General features: G+C 51.9%; 1 protein-coding gene and 1 non-coding gene across 8 annotated transcripts in view; both read right to left on the minus strand.

Moving 5' to 3' along the window:
- Nucleotides 1-27,068, minus strand: part of Gdpd5 (glycerophosphodiester phosphodiesterase domain containing 5) — an 81,175-nt gene that overhangs the window by 39,448 nt on the left and 14,659 nt on the right. For 4 of the 7 annotated variants that reach the window (XM_078046689.1, XM_078046688.1, XM_078046687.1 and 1 more), the window contains exons 2-3: nucleotides 12,356-12,425; nucleotides 55-229 (exon numbers count right to left, since the gene is read on the minus strand). In XM_078046689.1, coding sequence (XP_077902815.1) covers nucleotides 55-171 — 117 coding nt within the window. In that variant the 5' untranslated portion in view covers nucleotides 172-229; nucleotides 12,356-12,425. Of the gene's footprint in view, nucleotides 1-54; nucleotides 230-5,081; nucleotides 5,264-12,355; nucleotides 12,426-22,557; nucleotides 22,696-27,068 lie in introns of those variants that run through there. The other 3 variants (XM_078046684.1, XM_078046685.1, XM_078046686.1) reach the window with 3 other exon arrangements.
- Nucleotides 15,645-15,718, minus strand: Trnaa-ugc (transfer RNA alanine (anticodon UGC)). Its single transcript has one exon. It is a non-coding gene; the product is annotated as a tRNA-Ala (tRNA).

Here is a 27,068-nt window from a genome sequence, read left to right on the forward strand (position 1 = left end):
TCCCTGGGTCCTGGGCTGGCTGGGTCCCTCTCATGGCGTCCCAGGGTGGCTCACCGGTGTGGTGTCATCATGAGAGCGCTGGTAGCGCTTCCAGCGGCAGCCGTAGATGCCGGTGAGGCAGGAGAGGCACAGCTGGGGCTCGTAGTACTGCAGCGGCTGGTGTCTCACCATGCTCGTGCCCGCCGCCCTGGCGCCCAGCCCTCAAGCACCCATGGAGGCCCCGGCGGTCCTGTGGGAGGAAGCACAGGGCTGTGAGGCTGGGCTGAGGAGATGGGCTCAACACTGGCAGCGTCGTCATAGCCGAGGTGGGGGGGGGTGGGCAGCCTCTGGTCAAGCCCTGAAGTGGGTCCTGTCCGCCTGGAGTCAGGTCCCCAAACCTGTCCCTGCCATCCACTCATGACCCCATCCTGCCTCCTCCTTCTCCTGCCGACCCCTCCCGTGTCCTGCACCCTTGCCCAGCATGCTGCTCTTTCCTCTGCCTGGGAGGCTCTGCCCTTAGAAACCTGCAAACCCGTGTGGCTTCCTCTTTCCCTTCCTCTCTAAAGGTTTTGGTCAAATGTCTTCTTTCAGTGAGACTTCCCCAGATGACTTGCTACAGAACTGGAACCTCTTCCTGTATTCCCTAAGCTCCCTCCCACATTCTCTGTTTTACTTTCTCAATCATTTTTTTTTTTTGCACCAGGGATTGAACCCAGGCTGCTTTACCACTAAGCCCCGTCCCAGCCCTCTTTACTTTTTAAATTTTAAAACACTAAGTTGCTTAGGGCCTGGCTAAGTTGTTTGAGGCTGGCCTCAAATTTACAATCCTCCTGCATCAGCCTCCCCCATAGGGGCTGGGGTGACAGACGTGCACCACCACACCCGGAGCAACCATATTCTTAAATTTCCTTGCTTATTTTGTTTCTTGTCTGCCTACCCCATTATAAGTTTCATGAAGGCAGGATTTGTGTCTATTTTATTCCCTGCTCTAGCCCCCGTAACTGGAACTGTGCCTAGCAATAGTAGACTTTCAAAATAAACACTCTCAAATACATTATCATAACAGCTGACATGCACTGAACACTAAAATACAGCAGGCCCTGTGTACATCCACTGTTCCACCTGGTTGTCACAATAAGCTGAAGTGGCAGGTAGTGTCCTAAACCCATTTGACAGTTGAACAGATGAGGCTCAGAAAGTAAAAGGGGAATGCCTGGCCTGCAGTTACACCTGGGTATGGTGAATGTAGGAATCTGCTCTAGTGCCCCAAGGTGTTCATTCTCCAGGCCCAGGGGCCCAGCCTGGCAGGGCCTGTGGGAGGCTGGTGGAGCAATGGAACGGTTTTTTTTGTTTTTTTTTTTTTGGTACTGGGGATTGAACCCAGGGCACTTAACCGCTGAGCCATATCCTCAGCCCTTTTTTGTACTTTATTTAGAGACAACAGAGTCTCACTGAGTTGCTTAGGGCCTTGCTAAGTTGCTGAGGCTGGCCTTGAACTCTCAATCCTCCTGCCTCAACCTCCCAAGCAGCTGGGATTCCAGGTGTGCACCACCGTGCGCTGCAATGGCAAATTGAGAGCTGAACTGCTACTGCCCCAGCCTGCTTGGCACCCCGGGGATACCTGAAGGGGTCTTGGCTTCTGGAGGCCAGTGTTGGTCAAGTGTGACCAGTGAAATTGGCTTGAGGCACCTCATCCCAAGTCTCAACCATCATGTGGCAGTTGTTATTGACAGTTCCACCCCTGGTCTGTGAGACTTCAGAATTCCAAGCCATATATTCTGATCCAGGCCCTGTCTTAGGCCAGGGAGACAGTGGGTAGAGGACAGGCCCGGTGGCCATTCAGGGCCCTTCCAGGACCCGTGAAGGTACAGCCAGGTGCTGTTCCAGGAGGCTGCCCTGTGTTAGCGCAATCAGCAATCCTAAGAAGGAAGTATCATTGCTGTTTTTTTTTTCTTTTTTTAATATTTATTTTTTAGTTATAGGTGGACACAATATATTTTATTTTTCTCTGGTGCTGAGGATGCACCCAGTGCCTCACACATGCCAGGCGGGTGCTCTACCTCAGAGCCACAGCCAGCCCTCATCGCTGTTTCTTTAGTGAGATAGAATTCACATGCTGTAAGAGCCACCCTTTCACATTGTACAAGTCTGTGTTGGTCACCTTCAATTTTTCCTATAGTCACAAAATTGTGCAACCATCCCACCACCCAATTCCAAAACACTTCCATCATCGCCATCAAGCCGCAAACCTATTAGTAGTCAGGTCCCCCTACTTACCCCAGCTCACCTCTGGACCCTGTAACTACTTTGCCTTCCATGAACTTGCCTATTCTAGAGACTTCAGACAGATTCATGTAACATGTAACCTTTCATGTGTGGCTCACTTCGTGTGATGTTTTCAAGGTTCATCCAGGTTGTAGCATGGGTCACAACGTCATTCCTTTTTATGGCTGAATAATATTCAAATGTATGGATATTTCAAATTTTGTTATTCTTTTTTAATATTTATTTCTTTGTTGTAGTTGGACACAATACCTTTATTTCACTTATTTATCTTTATGTGGTGCTGAGGATCGAACCCAGGGTCCCGTATGTGCGAGACGAGCACTCTATCGCTGAGCCACAACAATAGCCCACATTTGTTATTCTTTTTTAATCAGCAGATGGACAACTTGGTTTGTCACTGCTTTTTGGTTGCTATAAATAACATTGCCATGAATGTGGTTTTGTGTAGATATATGTTCTCATTTCTCTTTAGAAATAGATTAGGGATAGATTAGCTGGGTCCTGGGTCAGATGATAAATCTTAGGTTTAACTTTTTTTTTTTTTTTTGTACTGGGGATTGAACTCCAGGGTGTTTTACCTCTGAGCTACATCCCCAGTGCTTTTTAAAAAAATTTGATATATAATTTAAGTTGCTGAGGCTGGCCCTAAACTGAAAATCCTCCTGACTGAGCCTCCTGAGTCACTGGAATTGTAGGCATGCATCTGTGTGCCTGGCTTACATTTAACATTTTGAGGAAGTGCCAAACTACTCTTCATAGTGGCACCACCAGTTTATGTTCCCAAAATATTATCATTGCCATCCTCATTTTACAGTTGAGAAATCTGAAGCACAGAAAGATTTAGCTACTTATCAAAGGTCACACAGCAGAGCCCAGAACTCACACCCAGGCAGTCTGGCTACAAGGGCCTTTCATTAAACCTGGGGTTAGCAAACTAACCCAGAGGCCACCAAACCCCACCTGCTGCCTTGTTTTATACAGCTCGAAAGCTAAGAATGTTTTATTTCTAATTATTTTTAAAATATTGTTTTAGTTGTGGCTAGACACAGTATCTTTATTCATTTATTTTTATGTGGTGCTGAGGATCCAACCCAGTGTCTCACATGTGCTAGGCTCCACTACTGAGCCATATCCCCAGCCCCCTAAGAATGGTTTTTACATTTTTAAATAGTTGGGGAACAAAATCAAACAAGAATATCTTGTGAGACATGAAAATTAGATGAAAGTCAAATTTCAGTGTCCATAAATAAAGCTTTATTGGACACAGCCACACTCAGTCATTTATGGATTATTGTCTGTGGCTGCTTTAACTATAACTGCAGAGTTAAGTTGTTGCCACAGAGACCATATGGCCGGCAAAGCCCAAAATACTCACTGTCTGGCCCTTCGCTGGGAACGTTTGCAGACTCCTGCACCAGGCTCCACTGCTCCTGGGCCAGCGCTGTAAGTGCCACAGGCGGCAGGCACGTGGTGGGGGAGAGAGGGGCTGTGGACACTTGATGTGTGCAGGGAAGGTCAGGGCCTGCTTTCTGAGGAAGGGCCGAGCTGAGAAGAGCTCCTAAGATGCCTGTCTCCAAGTGCCTGCCGCCGGGTGCCCCTTGGGGAACACTGGGCTTTGGGCCTACTCACTACTTCTTCCTCTGGGCCTCTCCAGGGCCTCTGCCTATCTCCTCCTCCCACCCCCAACCCCACCACCAATGCTAACCTCAACCTAGGGATTACAGCCTCCGGTCCCCAGGGGAAGATGCATTAGAGCTTTTGCTGGGAATACTGAACGACCATGAGCCTCTTAATTGCTGGGAATTGTCTGATGCAGCCTCTGTCCCAGGGGCTCTTGGAGAGGCATGTGGAATATGGTGCTGCTGTGGAGACTTCCCTGAGCCCAGGGCCTGGGGGCAGCATGGGGTAGGGATGACTGCCTTTGCCTTGGCTTTGTTGGAGAAACACATAGGGGTAGGCAGAAAGGAGTCTGAGTAGCACAGCAGTGACCAAAGCTCTGCAAGTGGCGTTCTGGGAGCAGGAACCCACAGCCATGTCCCCAGTCCTTTCCCAGCATCCCTGACCATGGGCCTGATGCCCACAGGTCCTCTGCTGCCCCTTCCCAGTCACCTCCTTGCAACCCACCTGGGAATGGAAATTCCCCTTCAATTTGCAAAAGAGGGAAATGGAACAGCACACATCTCGCCTTGGCCCAGGGCTCAGCGGATGACTGCTGGGGTGACTCTTCTCTCCCCCGAGTGGGTGTGCGTCCTGCCATGCTGGTGGGACTCCCCTGGGAGACAGACCTCCCCTCTTTCCTCTGTGTGTCCTCCCAGCAGGGACAGCTCGTCCACTCCCACAGCTGCAGTTATCAGACCCTGCCAAGGTCACCCGGTCTCCGCCTCTGATGGAGATGGCCAGTGGCTGTTTCCGAGAGTGACACCCAGGCTCCTGCAGACCCACTCTGCGCAGTGACTTCCTCGCCATCCCCAGCCGGCTTCTCACACCCCTCCGGGCCCTCTTCTCACCATCCTCAGCCACTCCCCTGGTTCAGGCCTCTTCTTTCCCCTGGTGTCCCTGGAGTGGGCCCTGTACCTCCATTAGGACCTCCCTGCTGAAACCAGAGTGAACTTTTTCACCAGCCACGCACGTGACCAGGATCTGGCCCCTGCCGCTCCTCCTGCCTGGCCTCTCCAGAGCTTTCAGTCCCTTGTCTAGTTACCTCTTCCTGATCCTTTGAGTCTCAGCACAGATATCTCTTCCTCTGGGGGGAGTTTCTCCTGAGCCCCAGCTTGGTGAGAGCCCTCCCATAGCCCTGCATATCCCCCCACTCTTACCTGGGCACACCAGATAGACACCATTGACACGCCTGTCTCCTCCATGGGATGGCCTGGTTATCCCATGTCCCCAGTGACTAGCACAGGGCCGTGAGAAGACACTAAGGGCTCCCTGGATTCTGCTTCAGGGAGGACCCAGAAATTCTGCTCACAGATGTGCAGTTCAGACACTGGGCAGCAGACACTCAAACAAGCTCTCGGAGTCAGCACGCTTCCCACCCGTCCCCAGCCATCAACACACCTCCCCTTCCTGCCAGGCTAATGACATTCCTTAGCATCAACAGATCTCTCAAAGCCACCTCCCAGGACTGCTGATACCAGCCAAGTTCCTGAGAAATCCCTTGCCAATAGCTCCTGCTGGCTGTGGGACAAAAGAAAGCCCCTCCCCAGCACAAAGTCCTGTTTTCTGTCTGAATTTCTGGCCCCTGCCCTGAACTTCCGTGGTCTCCTGTTTGCACAGGGAAAGACCTTTCCCAGAGTCACGCCTGAGAGGCAGCCAATGCCCACATGCAGCCAAAGCAGGATGTTGAGGCTGAGCCCCCACATCCAGGGTCCTCTGCCATCCCAACATCCCAGAATGTGCCTGACCTTTATCCCAGCTCCGCCAGGCTGTGAGGCCCTTACTTTCCCGGACCCTGTTGCCTGCTGTTTTTCCTGAGAGCAGACAGAGTTTCAGGCCAGGTGTGAGGGCCTGGGTTCTACCTGGTCTCCCTCAGACAGGCCACCAGCTCTCTCTGAGCCTTGGGCGGGGCACGTGGAAGTGCCTAAGTCTGCAATCAAACCTGATGAATCTGAACAACTTGAAGGAATCTTAAAAACATTATGCCAAGTGAAGGATGCTAGTTATAAAGGGCTAAAATTATATGATTCCAGAAAAGTCCAGAATAGGCAAATATAGACAGAAAGTAGACTAGTGAATGCCAGGGCCGGGAGTGTGAGGGAGGAACGGGGGTGGGGAGACTGATAACGGGTGTATGGAGTTTCTTTTTAGAGTGATGGAAATGTTCTGCAATTAGATAGTGGGGACAGCTGTAGAACTCTTTGAATACACGAAAACCCACTGAATTGTGCACTTCAGAAGTGAGTTGTATGGTGTGTGGATTTTATCTGGGTAACACTGTTTAAGTGCTCAGATCTGGAAGTCACCAGAAGCCTATCTGCTCTAGTGTGAAGGTGCTGCGAGGTTGATGGCCGCTGTACCAGAAAGGACGATGGCCTGGGGTCCTTGGCTACAGCTGGGCCCCCTTCATTCCTACCCTGGCTGGTGGCCTCCAGGGCCTCAGATTCCAGGAATTGCTCTGTTCCCTTCCAAGGAAATCTTCTGCTTAAATTCCTCTGAATTATTTCTGTTGTTTGCAACCCAAACCCTCAACTGGTACAAGGACATTCACTGTGTTCCCAGTTCTTAGCAGATTTTAAGCATTCAATAAAAGTGTTCCCAAAATGGTGGACCCAGCATCCGCACAGTGGCATTACTGCCAATCACAGTGATTGCAGCTTGCTGTGCTGTCGCTCGCTCGTGGGATGTATGGTGGGGACCTGGAGGATGGGGGACTTGCTGGGCATCAAGCTGGTGTGTATTACTTTCAGATGACAACCTTTCCAAGTGTAGGACCGTGGCCCTGTCCTAGAGATCAAAAATAAGGGCTTGGGCGAATAGATGACTCAGCTGTGGCCCATCCACACAATGCAGTGTTATTCCAGGATAAAAAGAAATGAGCTCTCAAATCCCAAAAAGACCCAGAGGAAATTCGGAAGCATATTGCTAAGTGACAGAAGCCAATCTGTAAAGGCCACATACTGTGTGATTCTAACTATATGACATTCTAGAAAAGGCAACGCCACAGAGGCAGCAAGATCAGGGGTTGCCAGGGGCTCAGGGGGAGGGAGGGAGAAGTAGGTTGAACTGGGGGTTTTAGGGCAGTTAAGCTATTCTGTATGACCCAGAATAGGTGTCCTTACACATGTGTCAAACCCCATGGAATGTGCAACACGGAAGTGAGCCCTAGTGTAAACTATGGACTTGGGCTAGTAATGACGTAACAGTATCAACTGAAGCAAATGTACCACATGGATACAAAATGTGAAAGCAGAGGAGAGTCGGGGGAGGGGAAGAGGGTACTTGGGAACTCTGTACTTCCCAGTGAACTTTTCTATAAAACAAAAAGTCTATTAGTTAATCTCTCTCTCTCTCTCATACACACACACACACATACACACCACACATATATATAACACACACACACAAACACGCACACGTGTGTATGTGCAAAAAGTGATTTGCCTGAGGCCGAAGGGCTAATCATGGAGAAGGGAAGATTTGAACCCAGTTCCGGTGACTCTGAAGGGCAGACTTCTCATGGCACCAGCAGAGGGAGGTCTACCCACATTTCCACCCCCTTCCGCATCTGCCAGCTGTAGCATCTGTGGAACAGTGGACTGCGCTTCAGAGGGCAGAGCTTAGTGTTTTGGTTGGCAGTGGGGATGTTCAGGCAGGGAGTGAGGCCAGGAACCCAGGAGGAAAGAGGAAAACCCCTGAGGGGTGCCAGGGCTGGGGGAGGTAGAGGCCTGACCTTCTCCTGCAGCCTGCCGGGGACCCCAGGGGGAGGAGGGAAGCAAGCAAAGGAAATCCTCCCTCCTCCCTGGCCTTGGCTCCCCTCCCTGGGGCCTCAACCCCAGCCCAGCCCCAGGCCTAAAGGTCTGAGGCTGAGCTCAGTCCCCACAGGCTGGGTTGACCTGCAGGCTGGGTGACCCCCCAAAGCCTCAGGCCTTTGCTGTCCCACCCATATATGGGGACCTTGAACACCTCCAGAGATCCCCAAGGGCCTTTCCAGCATGGTTTCTAAAACCCATTAGCCACCTGCTCCCTCCGCATCCCCAAGAACAAGGCAGAGAGGTGAGAGTGTTCAAGGACAGAAGGACATGTCCCACAGTCCTTCCTGCTCCTAGGGCAAAATTACTGGGAGTCCTGGCAGTGAATTGCCCTCCTGGGGCCTGGTTCAAAGCTTAATGAGGGTGCACATCAAGGTTAGCTGCCTGCTCATTCTGCCCCCCAAGGGCCTCTACCAAGGGGTCCTGGATAAACATACTCAGTAATGACCCCAACTTCACCTAGAACAACCCCTCAGTGCCACAGGGTCAGGGCCACAGAGACTTCTTCACACAGAGCTTGGGGAGCATGGCTAGGGCCCCTGTGTGGTCCTCGTTGCTGATCATCCAACCCTTGTTCCCACCCAGTGTGCCAGTGGGAGCCCCTCTGCCTGTCCTCAACCCCCACCTCAAGGCAGGGAGCCCCTCTCCTGGAAGCCTTCCCTGATGGGCCAGGTCTCCTCTGGACCCCAGAACTCTGAGTGTCCTTGGGTTGCAGTACTGGCCTATGCGTGGAGACTGCTGGAGAAGGTGGGATCTAAGCAGAACTCAGAAGGAAGGAAGGACACTCCAGGTGCAGGGACAGTACAGAGTAAGCCTGAAAGGCCAAGAGGGAGTGATCAGGGATCCTAGAGCAGGATCTCCAGCTCTGGCCAGCAAGTTAGGCCCCGGCTGGGCTCCATGCAGTGGTGCTGGTAGGCTTTGCTGCCCTCCAGGGACCCAGGACAGCAAGACACCCCCCCCAAACAGTTCACCAACCAGGCCATTTTCCAAAACACAAACCCAAACCTCCAAAATAAATCTTTGGCCCCAGTGCCAGGGCTGGAGGTTGGGGAATAGCACTGATTCTGGGACTCCCCTCTCCCTGGGGTTGATAAAAAGTCCACCCGGAAAACTATGGGGCTAACCCATCCCAGGCCCACACTACTGCTCTCCAGCCTTCTGTGGTTAGCTCTTTGGCCACGCTTAGAAATTTCATATGTTCCTAGTGCCGGCATCGTTTGATGGCTCTAATCAAGACATCTAGGCTGTCATCATCTCACTGCGTGACCTTAGGTAAGTTCCTTCACCACTCTGCGCCTCAGAGAAAACCGTAGATTCTAATGAATTTGGCAGAGAAGGTGGCCAGACCTAGGATAGGAAGAGAGTCTAAGTATCCAAAGCAGCTGCAGTGAGGTGGTGGGGGGGGAGGGCTGGAGGAGGAGTGAAGGAGGATTCCAGGCTAAGGGTAGAAGGGCTGGGAGGGGAAACCGCCAGGTGGGACCCGCCCTCATCACACCTGCTCATTGTTTGGGGGAAAGTTACTCTGAGAGCTGAGAGCCAGAGCTCAGAATCAATCATGCCATAATTAGGGTCATTATGAATCTTACACAATGATGTCAGGGCCTCCTATTTACCCAACACTTCTGTCCCAAGAGACCTCGATTGCTCTTTCTCTGGGAGAAAGGCTGGAAGCCAAGGAAGACCAGATCTTACTCCTGTGTGGCTCTCTAGTTCTCCCACCCTCCTGGCTGGCCTCCCTAGGAAATGGTCCCCCAGCAGGAAGGGGCGGTGTCCTCCCTGAAACTGTGCATTCAGGGGACCATCTGTCCTGTCCCTCCAGCTCTTTTGCTCTCTTACTGTGAATTTCAGGGGCCTCCTGCCTCCCCTGGAGCTGAGGGGTTCACTGACAATCAGATGTGGACCTCTCTTCCTGGCAGGGAGACAGCCTCACTGTAGCAGCAGCGGCTACAGTCACGAGCTCACTCACAGTGCTTACAGTTTACAAAGAGCTTCCACAGCTGTCCGGCCATTGAAGTGTCACACCAACTCCCAGGCCATCAGCAAGATCCCCACCTCACTCACAGACAAGGAAGCAGAGGATGCTGGAGGCAGGACTCACCCAGGACCAGGCTGAGGACCAAGTCTGCTGAGCCCCTCCCTTAGGTAAGGCCCTTAGGACACAGACCTGCATGTGTGGGACACACCTGGGCAGAGGCCAGGCTCAGACCTCTCTGATTCCAGTCAGCTTCGGCTGAGTAGTCATCAAGAATGACCTGACCTCACAGAGAGCAGAGCTGAGCATCTCAGAGCTCAAACTCCCAAGCGCCCCAAACCAGTTTTAGAATTACATCACCCAAGACCGTACTCTCAAGAAACCCTGGAATAATCCAGTTGGGGTCTCAAGACTATTAAGCCATAAAATGTCAGCCTAAACAAAGTCCTAGAGCCATTCTCTCTAGCCTCCTCTCCCTGGTGGTGGCCCCAGCCTTCCAGTGGGGCCACAGGTGTGTGCACTCCCAGCAAAGCTCTGCAGGACCTCTAGGTTCTCTCTAAGCCTCCAGGACTGTAGGGAGGCCTCCTGCCCACCTCCCCCACTGGCACTGACGGGTTCCCCCTGGTCCAGGTGGAGCCAGCAAACAGGCCTAAGTTCTCGCTCAGGCCTCATGGGGAGCCCCAGGGTCTAGGGAGCAGACTCACCATCCTCCACCCCTCCAGTTGATTCCAGGGGCCTTCCCCAGGAGCCTCAGTCATAGGGCCTGAGGTGACTTTTTCTGATGCTTCTCCCTGGGCCCAGGAGAAGGGGGGCCCCCTCCCAATGGGGAAGGGGAGGAGGAAGCTGAGTCTAGCAGGGCCTTGCACCAGGGCCTTGTCTCTGCCTGGTGTTTACCCCTGCAGGATGGGGCTAGTGATTTATTTTATTTACTTATGTAAACTAGCAGAGTTGCTATACAAACAGGCTTCCCAAGCAGGCCCAGGACGGAGGTCCTACCATCTAAGCAATCCTTTCACTTCCTTCCCTGACACCTACCTCTCCAGCCTGCCCTCCCGCTGGCCCTCCTCTTAGTCTGTGCTCCAAGGACACCAGGCTACACAGCTGTCCCACCTCCACGCCTGTGCCCAGGCTGGGCAAGCTGCCAGGAAAGCCCTCCCCAACCCCAACCAAATCTCGTCCATCTGAACTAATGGACCCTGTGCAAGGCTTAGTCTGATTGCCCCCAGAGGTCCAGGGTGTCCTCCCTCCGCACTCATCATCTGACAGAGCTCTTGAGAACACTCACAGGCCTCAGCACTTGGTAATCATCGGCACCCTGGCTGCCCTGCCCCCAGGCTCAGAGCTTTTCCAGGCTGAGGCTTCTTATTCAAGGTGGCCAAGATTTTCTGAAGACCTGTAGTGTCTGTTGCCCTGTGCCCAGTGATGGGGACAAAAGATACCCCTGCCACCCCCCACCCTGTCCCCGGTCCACTTTCTGCTAGAGGAGTCTGGAATAGGGGGTCTGTGTCCCCTGCATTGGGCCTAGCACCAAGGAGGTGCCTATGTGCTTGACGGTTAGAAAACCTGGTGAAACATGCAAAGGAAGGAAAGAAGGAATTAATCAGAGCTGTGTAAACCACACGACTGCAGAACCACTCCTGAGCCTGAGCTGAAGTCCGCCTTTGAATAATAATTAGGCTTTTTCCAATTTACAGGAGAAAAAAAAATAAGTTACTAAAAAAAGTCTCAGGTACTTTTCTCCCACAAATTTTTCTTAAACCTCTGATATCTGTACATTTCTGCACCAGATCTAGTGCAAATGACCTCAGGTTTAGCATAGGATCCTAATTTCATCCCTGTCATTAACACTGCTATTCTTCACAGTATTCTGCAAAAAGCAGAAGTCTCTGCTTCTGGGCATGTCTCAGGACCCAGAATCTAAATTTTTCTTCACCTCTTTCAAATGACTTCTTTCTTCGGTGAACCAGAGAAAACCAACCTTACTCAAGTGCTGAAGAAGAAAATCCCAGGAGCTGGCCAGCCCACCTTGAAGGTCCCAGCCAATTCCAAGACTCAGGGCCTCCAGTGCTACCACTTGCCATTCATTCCTTTGGCTGAAGCACTGTTTTCTTTAGGGTTCTAAATTAAATTTAAATTCTCTCTTAAAACACAAACCTTCCCTGGAATTAGGAACCCATTAAACCCCAAATTGGAGGTCAAAGAAATTTAGTTACCACTTGACTCCAGAGAGGCAGCGAATCCCAGGGCTTTGAACAGACCATCCAGCTGGGAAGGAGACTCACCTGGCTCTACCACGTGCCTAAATGAGCAAACCCTTACACCGCTCTGCCTCACTTTCCTCTTTTATAATGGGGCATCATGACACCAACCCTGTGGGCTTTTTTAAGGACTAAATGAACTATTACACAGAAAGCCCTTAGACAAGTGCCTGGTACACAGGCATTGTCCCAAGCAAGAGACCCCCACCCAGAGCTGTGGGTCTTATAAAATGGGTCCATAGTTCCCGCTCCTCTTGTTCTTCCATAACTGTTCTTCCCCTTCAGGAGAGGCAGGCATCCCATAGAAGCCAGGGGGCTACTCTCTGCGGCCGGTTTCCACCTCCTTTCTCTCTTCTTCCTTCATTTCTTTTTTCTTTACCCAAAAGACATACCAGTGGCTGCTAGCTGAGCTCCTGAGGGTGTCCTGTCCACGGAGGTGGAGATGTCACTTCACTGGAACACCTAAGGGGACAAGGGGACGAAAACAGTGAGATCCTTCATCACTCTGCCCTGCCTTCTACCCTCCACACCCTGCCCTTAAGGAGCCCCTAGCCTAGATGTAGATGTAGAGTCCAGTGATAGGTCACGCTGGTCCCTGCCCTGGGGAAGCCATGAATCTGGTGGCTTATCTAGTCCTGGCCCATGGGAACCTGGAGCATGCAATTCTTTTTCCACACATGCTGCCCACAAACCAACCAACCCCAAATCCAGACAGCACGCTTCTCAAACCACCTGTGCCCCTCTGCAGGGCCCACAGAAGCAGGACCCAAAGCCCAGCCACCCTGGGGGCAGAGGCCCTCTTCTGCTGCCAGAGACCTGCTTCTCTGAGGTAGCTGCCAGACCAGCTGTTCTTCCAAAGCAGCCGAAGCGGGGAGGGCCGGTGGGCTGGAGGCGGGATCTGGGGCACCGCAATTATGTGCCTGAGTGACTCATGCATCACCTCCCCCCTCCCTGAGCTCCCAAAGCCAGCAGGGCAGCCCCCTGCCCAGGAACTGCAGGGAGAGATGGTAGTCTCAGGACATGGGGAGAAGAGGGGAGGGGAAGGGGCTTGGGGTCAGCACTGCAGGCTTCAGAGGTGCTGCTACTTTGCCTATTTGGGGACACTGAAACTGGCAAAGCCAAGGCCTTCCTATGTTACCCAGAGAGGCAGAAGCAGAGCCAGGGATGGGACCCAGGGCCATGGTGTCTCAGCCTAGTGCCCAGCCCTGGGCCTGCGTCAACATGAGAACTTTCCCCAACCCAATCAGACTCTGGAAGCAAAAAGCACACTTCTGACTTAGCTTCATACCAGGCACCCAAAGTTGGGCTCAGAAACAGCTTAGACAGACCCCAGAGCACCTTAGCCCTACCTCTGCACCTCCAGTGGCCAGGTTTTCCACCATGCCTGGAATCCCTACACTTCATTTACGAAAACACACTTGTTTCCTTTATTCCCACAATGATCCTAAGGCCTAAGTGACAGGAGAATATAAATGGACTATGGCTTCTCAAACTTCAGTGTGCACACAAACCACCGGGGATCTTGCTAAGCTGCAGTCTGACTCAGTAGTTCCAGGCTGGGACCTGAGAGTCTCCATTTCTGACGCGCTCCCAGATGATACCAATTCTGCAGGTCCACAGACCACAATTAAGCAGTGAAGATATTATTGAGAGCATGATTCTGGGGGCCACACTGCCCAAGTTAGAATCTTGACTTTCATAGTGTGAACTTGAGCAAGTTACTTCACCCCTCTGCATCAATCTCCTTATGTACAAAATAGTAATAATAAACCTACTCCATGGGGCTGATGTGAGGATTAAATTAGCTAACGTGTGAAACACTTAAAGTTTACTTAAATTTTAAAGCAGAGGTTCTTAGAGGTAGGCAGACTTCACAAGGTGGTGAAGTTAGAATTCAAATCCAAATCTCTCTTTCTGTCTCTTGTCTCTCTCTTTCTTTTGTACTGGGGATTGAACCCAGGGATGTTCTACTGCTGGGCTACCTCCCCAGCCCTTTTGATTTCTTATGTTGAGACAGGGTCTCCCTACATTTTCAGGGCTATTGAACTTGGTCTCCTCTTGCCTCAGCCTCCTGAGTAGCTGAGATTCTAGCTGCGTGCCATCAGGCCTGGCTTACACCCAAATGTCTTAATGTAAACCCTGCCGCATCAAGCTGCACAAAAATGTCACAGCCGCAAGTCCTACACCCATTGGATAGACAGACATGGACACTGAAGCCCAGAGAAGGGCAGGGTTGATGTCCATGTCTCCTGGCCCGGTGCTCTTTCTGTCACACCTCACCGTCCTGTAAGGAAGAGAAAGTATCACCGAGTCTCCCTGAGTGGTACCAGCTCTGCTGTCAGCCCCACCTGTGAGAGCCCCTGCGCACAGGCTGGGTGACGCAGAACGATCCAATCTCTGTCTTCCATTTCCCGTCTCCTACCTCCAGCCTGGGTCAGGGCTCAGTCTCAGGGTCACCTAGCTGGGGTCCAGTCACAGAGTGTCATGCTGAGGCCTGGCTCCATCCCAACCTTGACTCCCCAGCACAGGGCCAATGGGAGCCTGTGAGTCACTTGAAGGAAGTGCTTGGCCCCAAACAGGAAGTGGCCCTTTAAGCTGAAACCCCCCACCCCTGCAGGATGGCCCTAGGACCCTGGGACAGGAAGTAGAAGTTGATGAAAGAAGGAAAGCTGATGGGACACAGCAAGACCTGTTCAGATTTTACCAGAAACTCAAACGTGGCCTGCACCCTCTGCTTCGGGACACCTGGCCTGGGGACTTTCCTGCTGTGGCCTGGTAGTGATCTCAGGCGTATCAGTGCCCTTCTCCGAACCTCTGTAGGATCATGGGCTGCACTAAAAGCCTCCTGTGGCCTGGCGTTCTACAAAGAGATGAAGCACTGGTGCAAGAGCATTGGTGCAGGTTGTTTATATGAATGAACAAACACACCTGAATGAAATGGCTGAATAAAGACACCTCAACTCTAGCGGCAGCACAGGACCCATCTTTTATCTGGTGCTAGTTGTATGACAGAGGGTTTCTCACTGGCCAGAAGACCCACTCCCTAGACCACCCTTAGATGGGGAAAGGAGCCCCCCAACCAGCCCCACAGGTCACAAAGGCACACACGTCTAAAGAACGCACACAGGAGTCCTGTCACGCGACACCCACGTGACCTGTAATCCTAAACATTTGCTTTCCTGACACCACTCAGGCCCCAGCCGAACTCTTCTCCATTTCTTGAACCTGAACAACAAAAGGTGATTCTGTCCAGATGCCAGGAAGGTCATTTGCTGAGGGGGGTGGATGCTGCCTCGGAGGTGAGGGAAGGTGGAGGTGCACGGAGGGGAAAAAGAGTCAGAGGGAAGACAAATTAACTTGTCAACTCCTGTCTCTCTGACAGCGACGTGCAGTAGCTTCTTGCATAACCAAGTATCAGTTTTCCAGTAATGCTGAGCATCCTTTTTTTTTTTTTTTTTTTTTTTTTGGCATTTCTTCCTGTTCCATTTTGTGGTTCTGAAAGTACTCATGAATTAGTGTGGTATTCACAAAAAAACGAACGTGTTGGCTGAGGAATCTTTTAACAGTATTTAACAATTCCTATTGTTCCAACATAACATAAAACGTGATACTAGTTCTTTAGTTTGGCAATGAGATGGACATTGAACACAACTATGAATAGTCTCTCTCTCTTTTTTTGTGTGTGTGATGCTGGGGATTGAACCCAGGGCCTTCTGCATGCAAGGCAAACACTCTACCAACTGAGCCACATCCCCAGCCCTGAATAGTCTCATTTTAATAAAGTTTTTGAATTGGTATTTCATCTCTAAATAATTTTATTTAAAACCTGATGTCAATTGATGTACATTGTTTTAATTTTAACAGATATTATAAAAACAAGTTTTGAAAATTTAAATAAATGTTCCTGTGTTTACATTGGATTGGACATACGTTCAAATTCTACACATTAATTTTGGTGCTGGTGATGGACCCCAGGGCCTTGTGGCATGTTAGGCAAGTATTCTGCCACTAAGCTCCACCACTGGCCCTCAACTTTAGATACTTCGAAATATAATCATATTTTACTTCTAAGCCCTTTAGGTTATTGTAATTAATAGAGCGCAAATAATAGGAAAATCTTGATTATAACAATAAAATTAGTGATTTTTTTTTTTAAAGAGAGAGTGAGAGAGGAGAGAGAGAGAGAATTTTTTTAATATTTATTTTTCAGTTCTCGGCGGACACAACATCTTTGTTGGTATGTGGTGCTGAGGATCGAACCCTGGTCGCACGCATGCCAGGCGAGCGCGCTACCGCTTGAGCCACATCCCCAGCCCAAAATTAGTGATTTTGATAAAATGAAGATAATACATGTTATAAAATAAATAATCATAAATCATAAGTGTTAATATTTATCCAAATAATCCCAGCCCATCAATAAGCCAAGCAGAGTTGGGCAACAATAACTTCAGACATCCTTGATATTTTGTCACTTCAGAAGGCCGAGGCAGGAGGATTTTGAGTTCAAGGCCAGGCTCAGCAACTTAGCAAGGCCCTAAGCAACTTAGTGTGACCCTATTTCTAAATAAAATATCTAAAAAAGGGCTGGGGATGTGGCTCAGTGGTTAAGTGCCCCTTGGTTCAATTCCTAGTACAACAAACATCAAAAACACTATACCTTTATGCATGTGGTTCAATTTACATAATGAAGGTATGTTTTTCAAGGTGGGAAGGTCACACTTGTTTTATTTAATAGATTTAATAGGCTGTCACTCAGCTCTGTTCCTCCCATGGCAGGGGGTGCTTCACTGCAGGGGGTGGGCAGAGGCGGAATGGAGGTTTAGTTCCTGGAATTCATACACTAACCACCCCCCCGCCCCCCGGCCTGTCTAGACGATCACAGGTGGAGTGACCAACGCACGTTCCCTGAGCTCCCAGGCACCCAGTGAATGGATGGGGCTCGGGATGGGGGAGCCCAAGGTTTAGTGGTGGAGACAAAGATGACAGAGGCCAGGGGAGTCCTTACTGGTGGGTCAGTTGGCATAGGGCTGGAGCCCCCTGGGGGTGAGCAGACTTGTTTCCCCGGCACCCCCACCTCCAGCCCAGCAGGGACCTGACCCTTTAGACCAGTTCCTTCTCTGGGGTCACCACTCCATGTCCACCCTCACCCCTGGGCCTGTAGGTTCCCAGCTTTGCAGTGGATGGGACATTAGCCCATCTGAACACAGAGCCCTCACCCAGCAGCTGCCCCTAGTGCTGACCAGGTGAGCCACTAGGGACACAGCAATGAGGAGCTTTTCGCTCAGTTCACCTTCACATGGTGAAGCATTTAATGAATCCAGGCAAAAAGGGGCCAGGGCTGGGGGCCAGGGCAGAGCTGAAAAATGTCAAGGTGCTCACTTAACCAGCCACTTGCCTGGGAGCAGGCCCTCACCCTCTCGCTTCCATCCTTTTGCTGTGTGGTCACAGGCAAATCACCTGACTTCTCTGGACATCAGCTTTGTCACAAAGGGATCAGCATCATGAAATTGCCTCACTTTAGGTGAGCAATTTACAGGTCTGCTTAGGAACATGGGGCACCGAGGCTCAGAAAAGGGAGGTGACCTAGCCCTAGCAGGTCACCTAGCAGGTCATAGAATCTGGACTGGTATTCACGTCTCTCATGGTCTATAGGGATAGACCCTCAGGGGCCTGAGTGGGGAGATCAGGTCATGGGTGACATCTCTTGTGATGTCTGTCATGAGGGACAGAGGAAGAGTTAGGGAGGATACCATCCAGGCCGACCCAGGCAGGCTGACATCAGCGGTTAAAGTCACATTGTCAGATCCTAGGATTTAGTCAAAACAGCCTGAAAGGACAATTTCTTTTTGTTCTTTCCTGAGACATGCTGACCAACACGAGTTCCCCCAAGTGACACGGAGCACCTTCTAGGGACAAAGTCCAGAAAAAGACACAGTGGTATGGGCTGGCAACAAAAGCCAAAATTCAATTCAGGAGGGGCTGGGCCACAGGGCCTCCATTTCCTGCTGGTGTTCAGATCTGTTAGTCTGGACAGACTAACCTCTGCCTGTCCCACCTCCTACCTCAAGGGCAGCACTGGCATTCTGCCTCTGGAAGGTGAGCGAGAGGAGAGCAGCAGGAGCGCCACATAGCTCTCAGGAGGTGCTACCCCAGCCCTGGGTTCCCCCGCTGGTGCCACTTACTGGTGCCAGGTTCTGGCCACTCAGCACCCTGCGAGCTTCATCTCACATAATCCACAGGTTAATCCCCTGAAGCTGACTCTGCGTGCTCCACCCATATCCACTGGGACCCTTTTACTACTGGGGGGCACATGGGATTCTGTGGTCCCTCCCAACAACCAGCACCCAGCTGTGTGTATGTGTGTGTGTGTGGGGGTGTCCAGATGCCCCTGGACTGCTGAAATCCCTTTATCAAGGTCATGGCCAGCTCCCAAGGTGGCCCTTCACCAGTGACTGACTAGGTGGGCTGTAAGTGCCCCAGCATCTTTGCCACAGGAGGGCCAGCCCTGGGGTGTGGCAGACACTGTCCCCTGAGCTCTTCTGCCAGACTAAGCTGCAGTTCCCTATGTGGAGTTGGCTGACATCGCCTCCTGCTTCTCCTCCTCCTTTCTCTGCTTTCTACTTTCCCTGTTCCCTTAGCGTGTCTTCTGGAAAACTTCCCAATAAGTCACTCTCACACAGCTCCTGCCTTGGGACCTACTGATCCGACCAACCTCAGCACCTGGAGGTGCAGCCATTAATTCTTCCATTGTGCAAACTGAGACTCTGAGTCGAAAAGTTCTGCTGCCTTCTAGGCAGGGAAACTTGAAGTCCACCAGATATGCTGGCTCTTTTTCTCACCAGCCCAGCCCCTCTGTCCACCACCTGCATCATCTGAGCCTCTACCTTACCACTGTCCCCTCCTGGTCCTTTAGGCTAACTTTATTTCTTTTTATTTATTTATTTATTTATTTTTACTGGAAGGAAAGAAGGAGAATCTGTGGAAGATCCAGGGAGAATGACTAAGTTCTCGGATTCCTCTGACTGGCTCAGACCCTGTTTTGGTCAATCCTTGTGAATCAGGGCGGGTCTGGCGTTCTGGGAATGCAGGGAGACTTGAAACCGATTTCATGAAAACAAGTTGTAAAAACACCAGCGGCCACTCCAAGTGGCCGGCTGATAGGCTTGGCTCCACTGTGCAGGCAGGGCTGAGCAAGCTCGCCAGAGGGAACACACAGCAGGAAAGACTCAGGCCAGACCCGGAGGAAGAACTTCCCAGTAATTGGGAGCTGGGCCCAGGGGTGGGGTTGGGTGTGGCCTCTTTGGAAGCAGACAAATCCATGTCCTGACTTCTCAGGCTTTCCTCCTTTGAAGTGTCCATGCAGCAACCAACCGGGCAACCTACTGGGCCTAGCTCAGCTCCTGACCTGAATGGGTTGATGAGGATGTGCTGAGTCTGTGGGGTTCTCAGGATCCTCCCCACACTCCAATGTGGTTACTACCACTTTGCGGACCTGAAGACAGACAGGGGCCCTGGAGCATGATGAGGGCTGCCACCATGGGCACCTCCTCCCCATCACAACTATCCCTGGGAGAGAGCCACCCCCACCACTGCAGACCCTGCTGCAGAGGGCCAGGGCAGTGTTTATGGACGACTCTTCCTTCCTCCCTCCTGCACAGTCCCTCTGCTCTCCGCAGGCCACCTCCCAGTCAGCAATAAACAGGCCCAAGTCCCGCCTGGTCCATTTCCCTCCACCCCTCTCCAGCCAAACTGCTTTTCTTTCCTCCTGAACTTCAGAAAGAGTTTTCTGCACTTCTTCCCCGCCAGAGGGCTAAGCCCACCACCCTCTGTTTCCACCAAGTCACCAGCAACAACCACATGGGAAAATCCGCCAGATCCTGCTCAGTCCTCAGCTGACACTGGACCTGGCCCTCCTTCTGGAAACATTCTCCTTCCCTGGCTTCCTGACACCCGTTGCCTGGTTTTCTCCTGCTCCCCGCTGCCTCCCCAGCCCCTGTGCTCCTCTCTGCCCAGGCTGCCCAGGCTGCACACCATGCCCCCTGCCTCCTCCTGCCCCTGGCCTCCTCCTGCTCCCTGCCTCCTGCCCCCGCCTCCTCCTGCTTCATACTTTCCTTGGGCCATGTCAGCCACCCCCACGGGTTCAGTCGCATCTCCCCTGGATGTCCTACAGGAGCCTCACACCCACAGTGGCCAAGTAGGAGCTCATCCCCTTCCCTGAAGCCTGTCCCCACCATTTCACTCTTCTCGGGCACCTCCATCCTCCCTGTTCTCCAGCCTCCTTCCACATCCTCAAACCCCCAAGTTCCACTGGGACTGCAGGTCCTTCTCCTGTTCCCCACTCCTCTCCCTTGTGTCCCCTCAAATGTCCCTGGAATCTGAGCTCGGGTTTCCTCTGCACCACGCCTTCCCTGACTCCCACAGACTCGGCCTTCGTCCGTCTTCCTGTGCCCGCACAGCCCCCAGTCCACATTCCTGCTAGTGTTCAGTGGCACATCAGATACCCAGGCTGGCTCTGGAAAGCAGGGGCAGCTGTTTACTGTGACCTGGGCCTTGGCATCTAGTGTAAGCTCTCTCAAATCTGGGAACTTGTATTTCTGCTGGATTTGCCCCGTTGGTGAAGTCTGGATCTTCCCTCAGCCTCTGGCCTCTGGCCTCCCAGGGCAAGGGCCGTGTCCTTCCTCTGATCCTCCTAGGGCTGGTGTGCTTAGTCACATGTAGAGGCTCCTAACCTGCTTGCCATTTATAAGGAGCTGTCCCTTGGGGCCCAGAGAGAGCCAATGGGCTCAACACACCAACACACACACACACACACACAGCACAGTTACAGACACAGATGGTACAAGCACACAGGCTCACAGAGGTACATGCGGATGTGCAGAGATGGGCCTGTGGGGATTTGAGCATCCAGGAAACGATATGAACTTGGCCACTGACTCACTTGGAGTTTCCAGCTCCAGGAGTGCAGACTGGCATGGCTAGGGCTCAGGCTGGCTCCCTGGCTGCAGAACTGGGCCCCGGAGAGGACCAACAGCCCTGGGTGGACCAGCCAAGTCTGTTTGGACCCTAAGGCTGTAGGCAGAGTGGGGAGGACTATGGGAGGGAGAGGATGAGGGGTGCAAGGGCTGTTATCTCCATGGATGGGGCTGGGAGCAGAAGGGGAAGCCGGTGGGTGTCCTGGGGTGTGCCAGTGGCCCTGAGGCTGGCTGCCAGGCTCCCCAGGGCCCCCTGTCTCAGCAATACCCTCTCTTACAACAGAGCCAATGTGAGCAGAGAAGAATCACAAAGTGTTCAGTCTTTTGGATGGAGAGGGCAGCAAGCTGGGTGTGCATATCACACTTGGAACTGAAACAACCAAAGGGAAACTCCCAGAGTGATCCCCATCAGGCCTGCCCCCTCCTTCCCACACCCAGGTCCAGACCTCCCTCCATCTGCTGAGTCCACCTCGCAGGGCTTCCCCATGGTAGCACACCAGGTCCTTCATCTCTCTAAGAAACAGCCAAGAGCTCCCTGGAACCTACAGGATCAGGTACAAACCCCATGTGCAATGCTCTTCTCTACCTGGCCTCAGCACACCTTTCCAATCTCCCCCTCTCCCTCAGGACAGCCCCGCCACTTGGAGTTCTATCTTGCTCCAGGGACTCCACTCTATTCTATACCTTTGTACAACTAATTGCTGCTGCATGGAAGACCTCCCACTTTTCTGGGCTTGGTAAACTCCTACAGACTCCTCAATACCAGATGGAAAATGCTGTTGTTCTGTAGATTGGCTTTGGCAGTGGCATTCAGGGCTTCAAATCAGTACCATAAGCAAATTGCATATGGTCAAATTCATCCTTGGCTATATATAGCTACCACTTATACGCAATGCCTAGGCATTGTTCTAGGCATTTCCTGTTTTGACTCACATAGCCCTCAAGACTATAGCAGATTATATTTCTAAAGAGATCTGCAGCAGGACCTCCCATCCCCCATGCCCTTTTTGTTGTTGTTGTTGCTGTGCATGTGAAGCAAACATTCTACCAACTGAGCTGTAACCCCAGCCCCCCGCCCCAAGCTTTTCTTGCAGTCTACTGCTGACATCTTCCCAGAAGAGGTAGGGTCTACCTACCACAACTTGAATCTAGGAGGATTTGAGAATAGTGGATTAAGTGGCACTATGAGATTTCTGAGACCAGGCCACCAAAAGTGATGTGGCTCCTGTGTCTTTCACTGGGATGTTCCTGCTGGAGCCCCCCCAGCCACCACCACTGCTCAGAGGCTGCCATGCCATGGGAGAGCCAACCCAACCACACTTAGGGAGAAAGGAAGCCCTGAGACTGCAGGGAAAGCAAGACAGGCCACCAATCCCCGCTGCCCAGGTCCTCGCTGCTCATACCATCTGACTGTGAGACTACGAGCCAGAGCCACTGCTGAGCTGTCTTAAATCCTTGACCCTCAGAAACTGAGAAAATGAGAGGTTTGTTCTTATATAAAGTTACTAAGTTTTAGGGTGATATGTTATGTGAGGATAATAACTGGAACAAGTGTAAAGTAGAAACCATTGCTGTCCCCACTTTAGAGAAGAATGTGAGGCACAGAGGGGTTAAACCATTACCGAAGGTCAAAGAAGTAATACCTGGCAGAGCCAGGATGCGAACCCAACAGTTAAGTCCCCGAATCCTCTCTTCTATGTCACACTGTCTCCATGGTCTGGCTGGTCCTTCAGTCCACGGCAGGCCTCAGAGCGTGGTTGCTGAAGAAATGACCACGGGAAGGGATCAGTAAATGAATGACTGAATGAGTAAAAGCAGAGGAAGCGCCCAGGTGCAAGGCCAGGACCTTGGGCAAGCTTGCACCATGCAAATGAGCCTGAGGTGAGCCCTGTCCACAGCCCTGGGGGGAGTCAGAGATCAGAGGAGACTTGCAGGTGTCACAGGCTCTGTTTCCCATAGTGATTCTCCTGAGATGCTCCTCGCCCTGCCCCTGCCTCCCAGAATCCTGATACTTGCAAGATTATATGCAAGTCCCTGGGGAGCCAATCCCTCCTAAGGACAAGGTCTGTGGATCCTGGGGAGTAGGGGAGGGCTGGAGACCTGGGTTTAGTACCATGGCCAATGACTGGCTGTATGAACTTGGATAAGTCCCTGCCCCTTTCTGGGCCCAAGTTCTCTCCTGTTTCAATATACTGAGACTCCCAAGGCATTACACCAGCATCACGGATAGGGCTATAGGTGAGACGTGGGTATGGGGGTCCTATAACCCATAGACAAAAGGGACCATCCCTAGAAGGGAAGTAGGTAATGGGAATAAATCCTGCCACAGTGAACTTGCTGTGTGCCGGGCCTTTCTGCAGGCACACAGATTGCTGTTCCTTGCAGCCACCCCACAGGGCAGGCAGCCAGTAAGGAGGGATTTAGACAAATAGCAAAGGTGATGCTGGATGTGGGGTCCAACCCAGGCCCATTCACTTCAAAACTCCCATTCTTGCCACATCAGCTAAAGGGAAATAACCAAAGTGTCCATTTACAGATGGGTGGACAGATACAATATGGTGTAGCCACACAGAGGAATGCTGCTCTGCTTCAAAGGGGAAGGAAAGCCTGGTACTTGCTGTAACATGGATGAACCCACAGGGCGTTATGCTAAGTGAAATGAGTCAGGCCCAACACTGTAGGGGCCTAGAGTGGTCACATAGAAACAGAAAGTAGAATGGTGGTTAGTAGGAGCCTGGGAGGAGGAGTTCCAGTTTTGCATGATGACAATGCTCTGGAGGTCAGGGCTGAGGAGCTCGGGTAGAGCCCTTGTCTAAAATGTGTGAGGTCTACACTGCAAAGAAAAAATAAAGCCCCAGAGAGGCACTGCACAGCAGTGTGAATATAGACAACACTACCAAGCTGTCCACTTAAAGTGACTAAGATGATAAAGTTTATGTTATGTTTTTAACATTAAATAAATGGGGATAAATGGGGAGCTTAGTTCCCAAAGGGGACTAGGGAAGAGGGTTTGGAAGCTTTGTGCAGACAGATCAGTGGAGTTGGGCAGGTTTGACTGAGCACAGATGGGCCCAGGGTACTACAGGCAGAGGCTCGTATCTCTGGCCCCTGCCTCCCTGCTGGGATCAGCTGACTCCTACCCGCTGAGCCCTCCAGATCTCCACCCAAAAGCAATGTTCCCGAGGGAGCAGGCATTGGCTTGGAAGGAGGAGGGATTTCTTGAACACCGACATAGGCTCACAGGCCCACTTACCCATGACCTTGGATCACTCTGTCTTTCTGGGGACTCAGTCTTCCCATGTGTACAGCCATAGAGTGGCCTAGGATTCTTAGTGTCCCTTCCAGTTCTCACACTGGCAAATAACCTCTGAGGTTAGGGAGGTGGCAGGGCGTGGGGTGGGGGGCGGGGGGTATTAGGGACTGTGGACAGGAAGGACCAGTATACTCCCAGGTCAGAAAATCAGGTATCTTTGGCTTTGGCCTCGTAATCTGCCCCAAGCAGCTTCTGTCCACTTCACAGAAGGGACTCTGAGACCCAAGAGGGTTTGGTTTAATTCAAACTCAAGAAACATGCATATACCTGCTATGTTTGTGACAGGGCCACAATTCCTGTCCCCAGCCCAGTGCCATATCTCCATGCTGCCCAAAGTGGAAAAGAGTCTAACGTAAGTTAAAATATGATTCACTGCTGTCATTGACCAAATCCTTCATGCTCAGGGCTCTCTCCAAGAATTCTGACCCTCACCCCTTCCCAGGACTCTCAGGAATCCCTATTTTCTCCCCCAGATGCGACGGGATGGGAAAGTTCTTGGTTCTAACCCCAGTTATACCAAATAGTATCTGGGTCTGTATCCTCATCTGCACCACAGGGACAAGAACCCTTCCCTGTGGCCTCTTGGGAGGATTAAATGAGGCTAGAGCCCCAAACCCTGAGCCTAGGGTTTGGCATACAATAGGCGCTCAATAGTAGTCTTCACCATCAGCCATTCTCTCCTTTCAGACAAAACCATTTTCATCGATCTATTTGTTCTGTTCAAAGGCAGGTTTGTTTGTTTGAATTTGTCCCAGAAGAGATTCTCCCCCAGGACAATTGGAGCCACTCCCCAGTGGGCCCCAGGGAGGAGGAGGAAGAACCCTGTTTGATGGAAAAAGGGAAAATCATTATCCCCTGGGACAGGAGTGAAATCCCCAGGAAGCGTGGCCTCCACCCATCCACCCAGGAGGACCCAGGGTGGCCCCAGATCCTGCTTAATAAGCTCCCAGGGGCCCAGCGGGAGGCCCGATGTGATGGGGCTGCTACTTAAATCGCACAAAGCCTTCTATTCTTAGCTGAGCAAGGGCCTGGTTTCCTCCCAGCCCCGCAGCAGCACCAACCAGCCCAGGGGAGCCAATGGTAGAGCCTGGGTTTAGTCAGGACCACTGGAGTGGGGACAGCCCTAAGACCCATGGGAGGGTCTCCAGGATGTACAGGGGTCAGCAGAGAGGCTTCCTGGGCTGGACAGAGTTTTGAGTCAAATAAACCCCAAGGTCACGTCCAACTCTTCATTTCTAAAGGTCCCACAATCCATTGATTGCTTCCGTGATTTGGGAATAGAAAAGAATCCATGGTTCTAGAAGAGCAAGGTTCCAGGAGGTTGGGCCCTAGTGTGTGCGCCTCACCCCAGCGCTCCCCTCACTTCCCAGCCTGCCATAAGAGGCTGAGGATGACCAGCTCTTCCCAGCCGTGGGGTCCCCCGAGGGGAGCAGTCCGGCAGACTCAGCACTGAGGTCAGCCATGCTCCCCTGGCCCCACCTCACCTGCAGTCTGCTGGGGAGCCTCTGGGTACTGCAGGATAAAGGGAGAGAAGTGGAGTGGGCCAAAGCTGTCCCGCAGCCCACTACCCCAGGCACTGCTGGGCAGGGTTCCATATGCAGTGTCTGCTCTACACCAGCAGGGCCAGCACACCCCTGTCAGTCAAGCTCTGAGTGCCTAGGAAACCCATCCAAGGTCATGGACTAGAGCTCTGAGGAGCTGGGTGAAAACCCCAAGCCACTGCTTCATAACCCACTCCTCCCCATATGCTGCTTCGCTTCTGGCCACAGCTTCCTGGGACCAACTCCTCCAGCACCCTGTTTTAGAGGGGAAAACAGGACCGGAGAGAGAAAGGTCAGGTTTCAAGGGCACACAGGGAATTGGTGGCAAAGCCAAGCAGAATTTTGCCCAGGTTGGGGGATACTGATTGCCTCTATCATCAAGCTGAGTCCCCACCATTGATTTTTCTCTGGATTCTTCCTTTACACCTGCCCGGAACTGGGGCTCCCAGGGTAGGACTTTTCCTACTCCCTTAGTCCCCAACACAGCAACTGCTCCACGAGGTCATCTAAGGGACAAGCTAAGAATCAGAGAATAGGACAGTGGGTCACAGCCTCATGCCCAAGGCTGACTGGCTAAGCACACACATAGCCTGGCAAGGGCTAACGGTGACACATACCAGGGACACTCACGGGAGCGCTTGTCAGGAGTACTCAGAGGCCAATTAATCAGCTGTCCCATTAAGGAAAGTAAATGAGGCTCCACTCCGCTGGTCCTCACAGAGCCTGGCAGTCACAGGACTTGGAACTCAGCCTCAGCTGCCTGAGCCCTTGGCTTGTACCCTGGGCATCTGCCCCAGACCCCACCCCACCCCATGCACCTAACTATCTATTAGTTGCTGCTTTTTTCCCCAATAGGGTTGTAAAATTTATTTCTCATCTGAACCTCACAACAACCCTGAGTTTGGTGTGTGTTCCCTCAGTTTTATGGGGTCAAGGGAACTACAAACTCACCCAAGGCACCTGGTTAGCATGGCAGAGAGGGGACACACACTCAGGAATGCCTGGCTTCATGGTCTTTCCTGGTACCTGAGGAAGGTAAGGACCCTAGGGTACTGCAGATCCTTGGCTGTGACAGGTGTGAGAGGGCCTCTAAGCTGTGCTGACCGTTTCCTGGAGCCAAGCAGAAATGCCCTCCCTCTTGCTTAGAGGGACACAGATCAAGTATCTAAAAACATCCAGTTTCTTTGCTCTGGCCTGGAGCTGAGTCTCCCCTGCGGATCGGTGGCCCATCATGCACCCAGCGAGGAGGCCTCATCGTCTGCACCTTACAGAAACTGTC

Source organism: Ictidomys tridecemlineatus, chromosome 4, assembly GCF_052094955.1.
Source record: "Ictidomys tridecemlineatus isolate mIctTri1 chromosome 4, mIctTri1.hap1, whole genome shotgun sequence".
Classification (NCBI taxonomy): Eukaryota; Metazoa; Chordata; class Mammalia; order Rodentia; family Sciuridae; genus Ictidomys; species Ictidomys tridecemlineatus.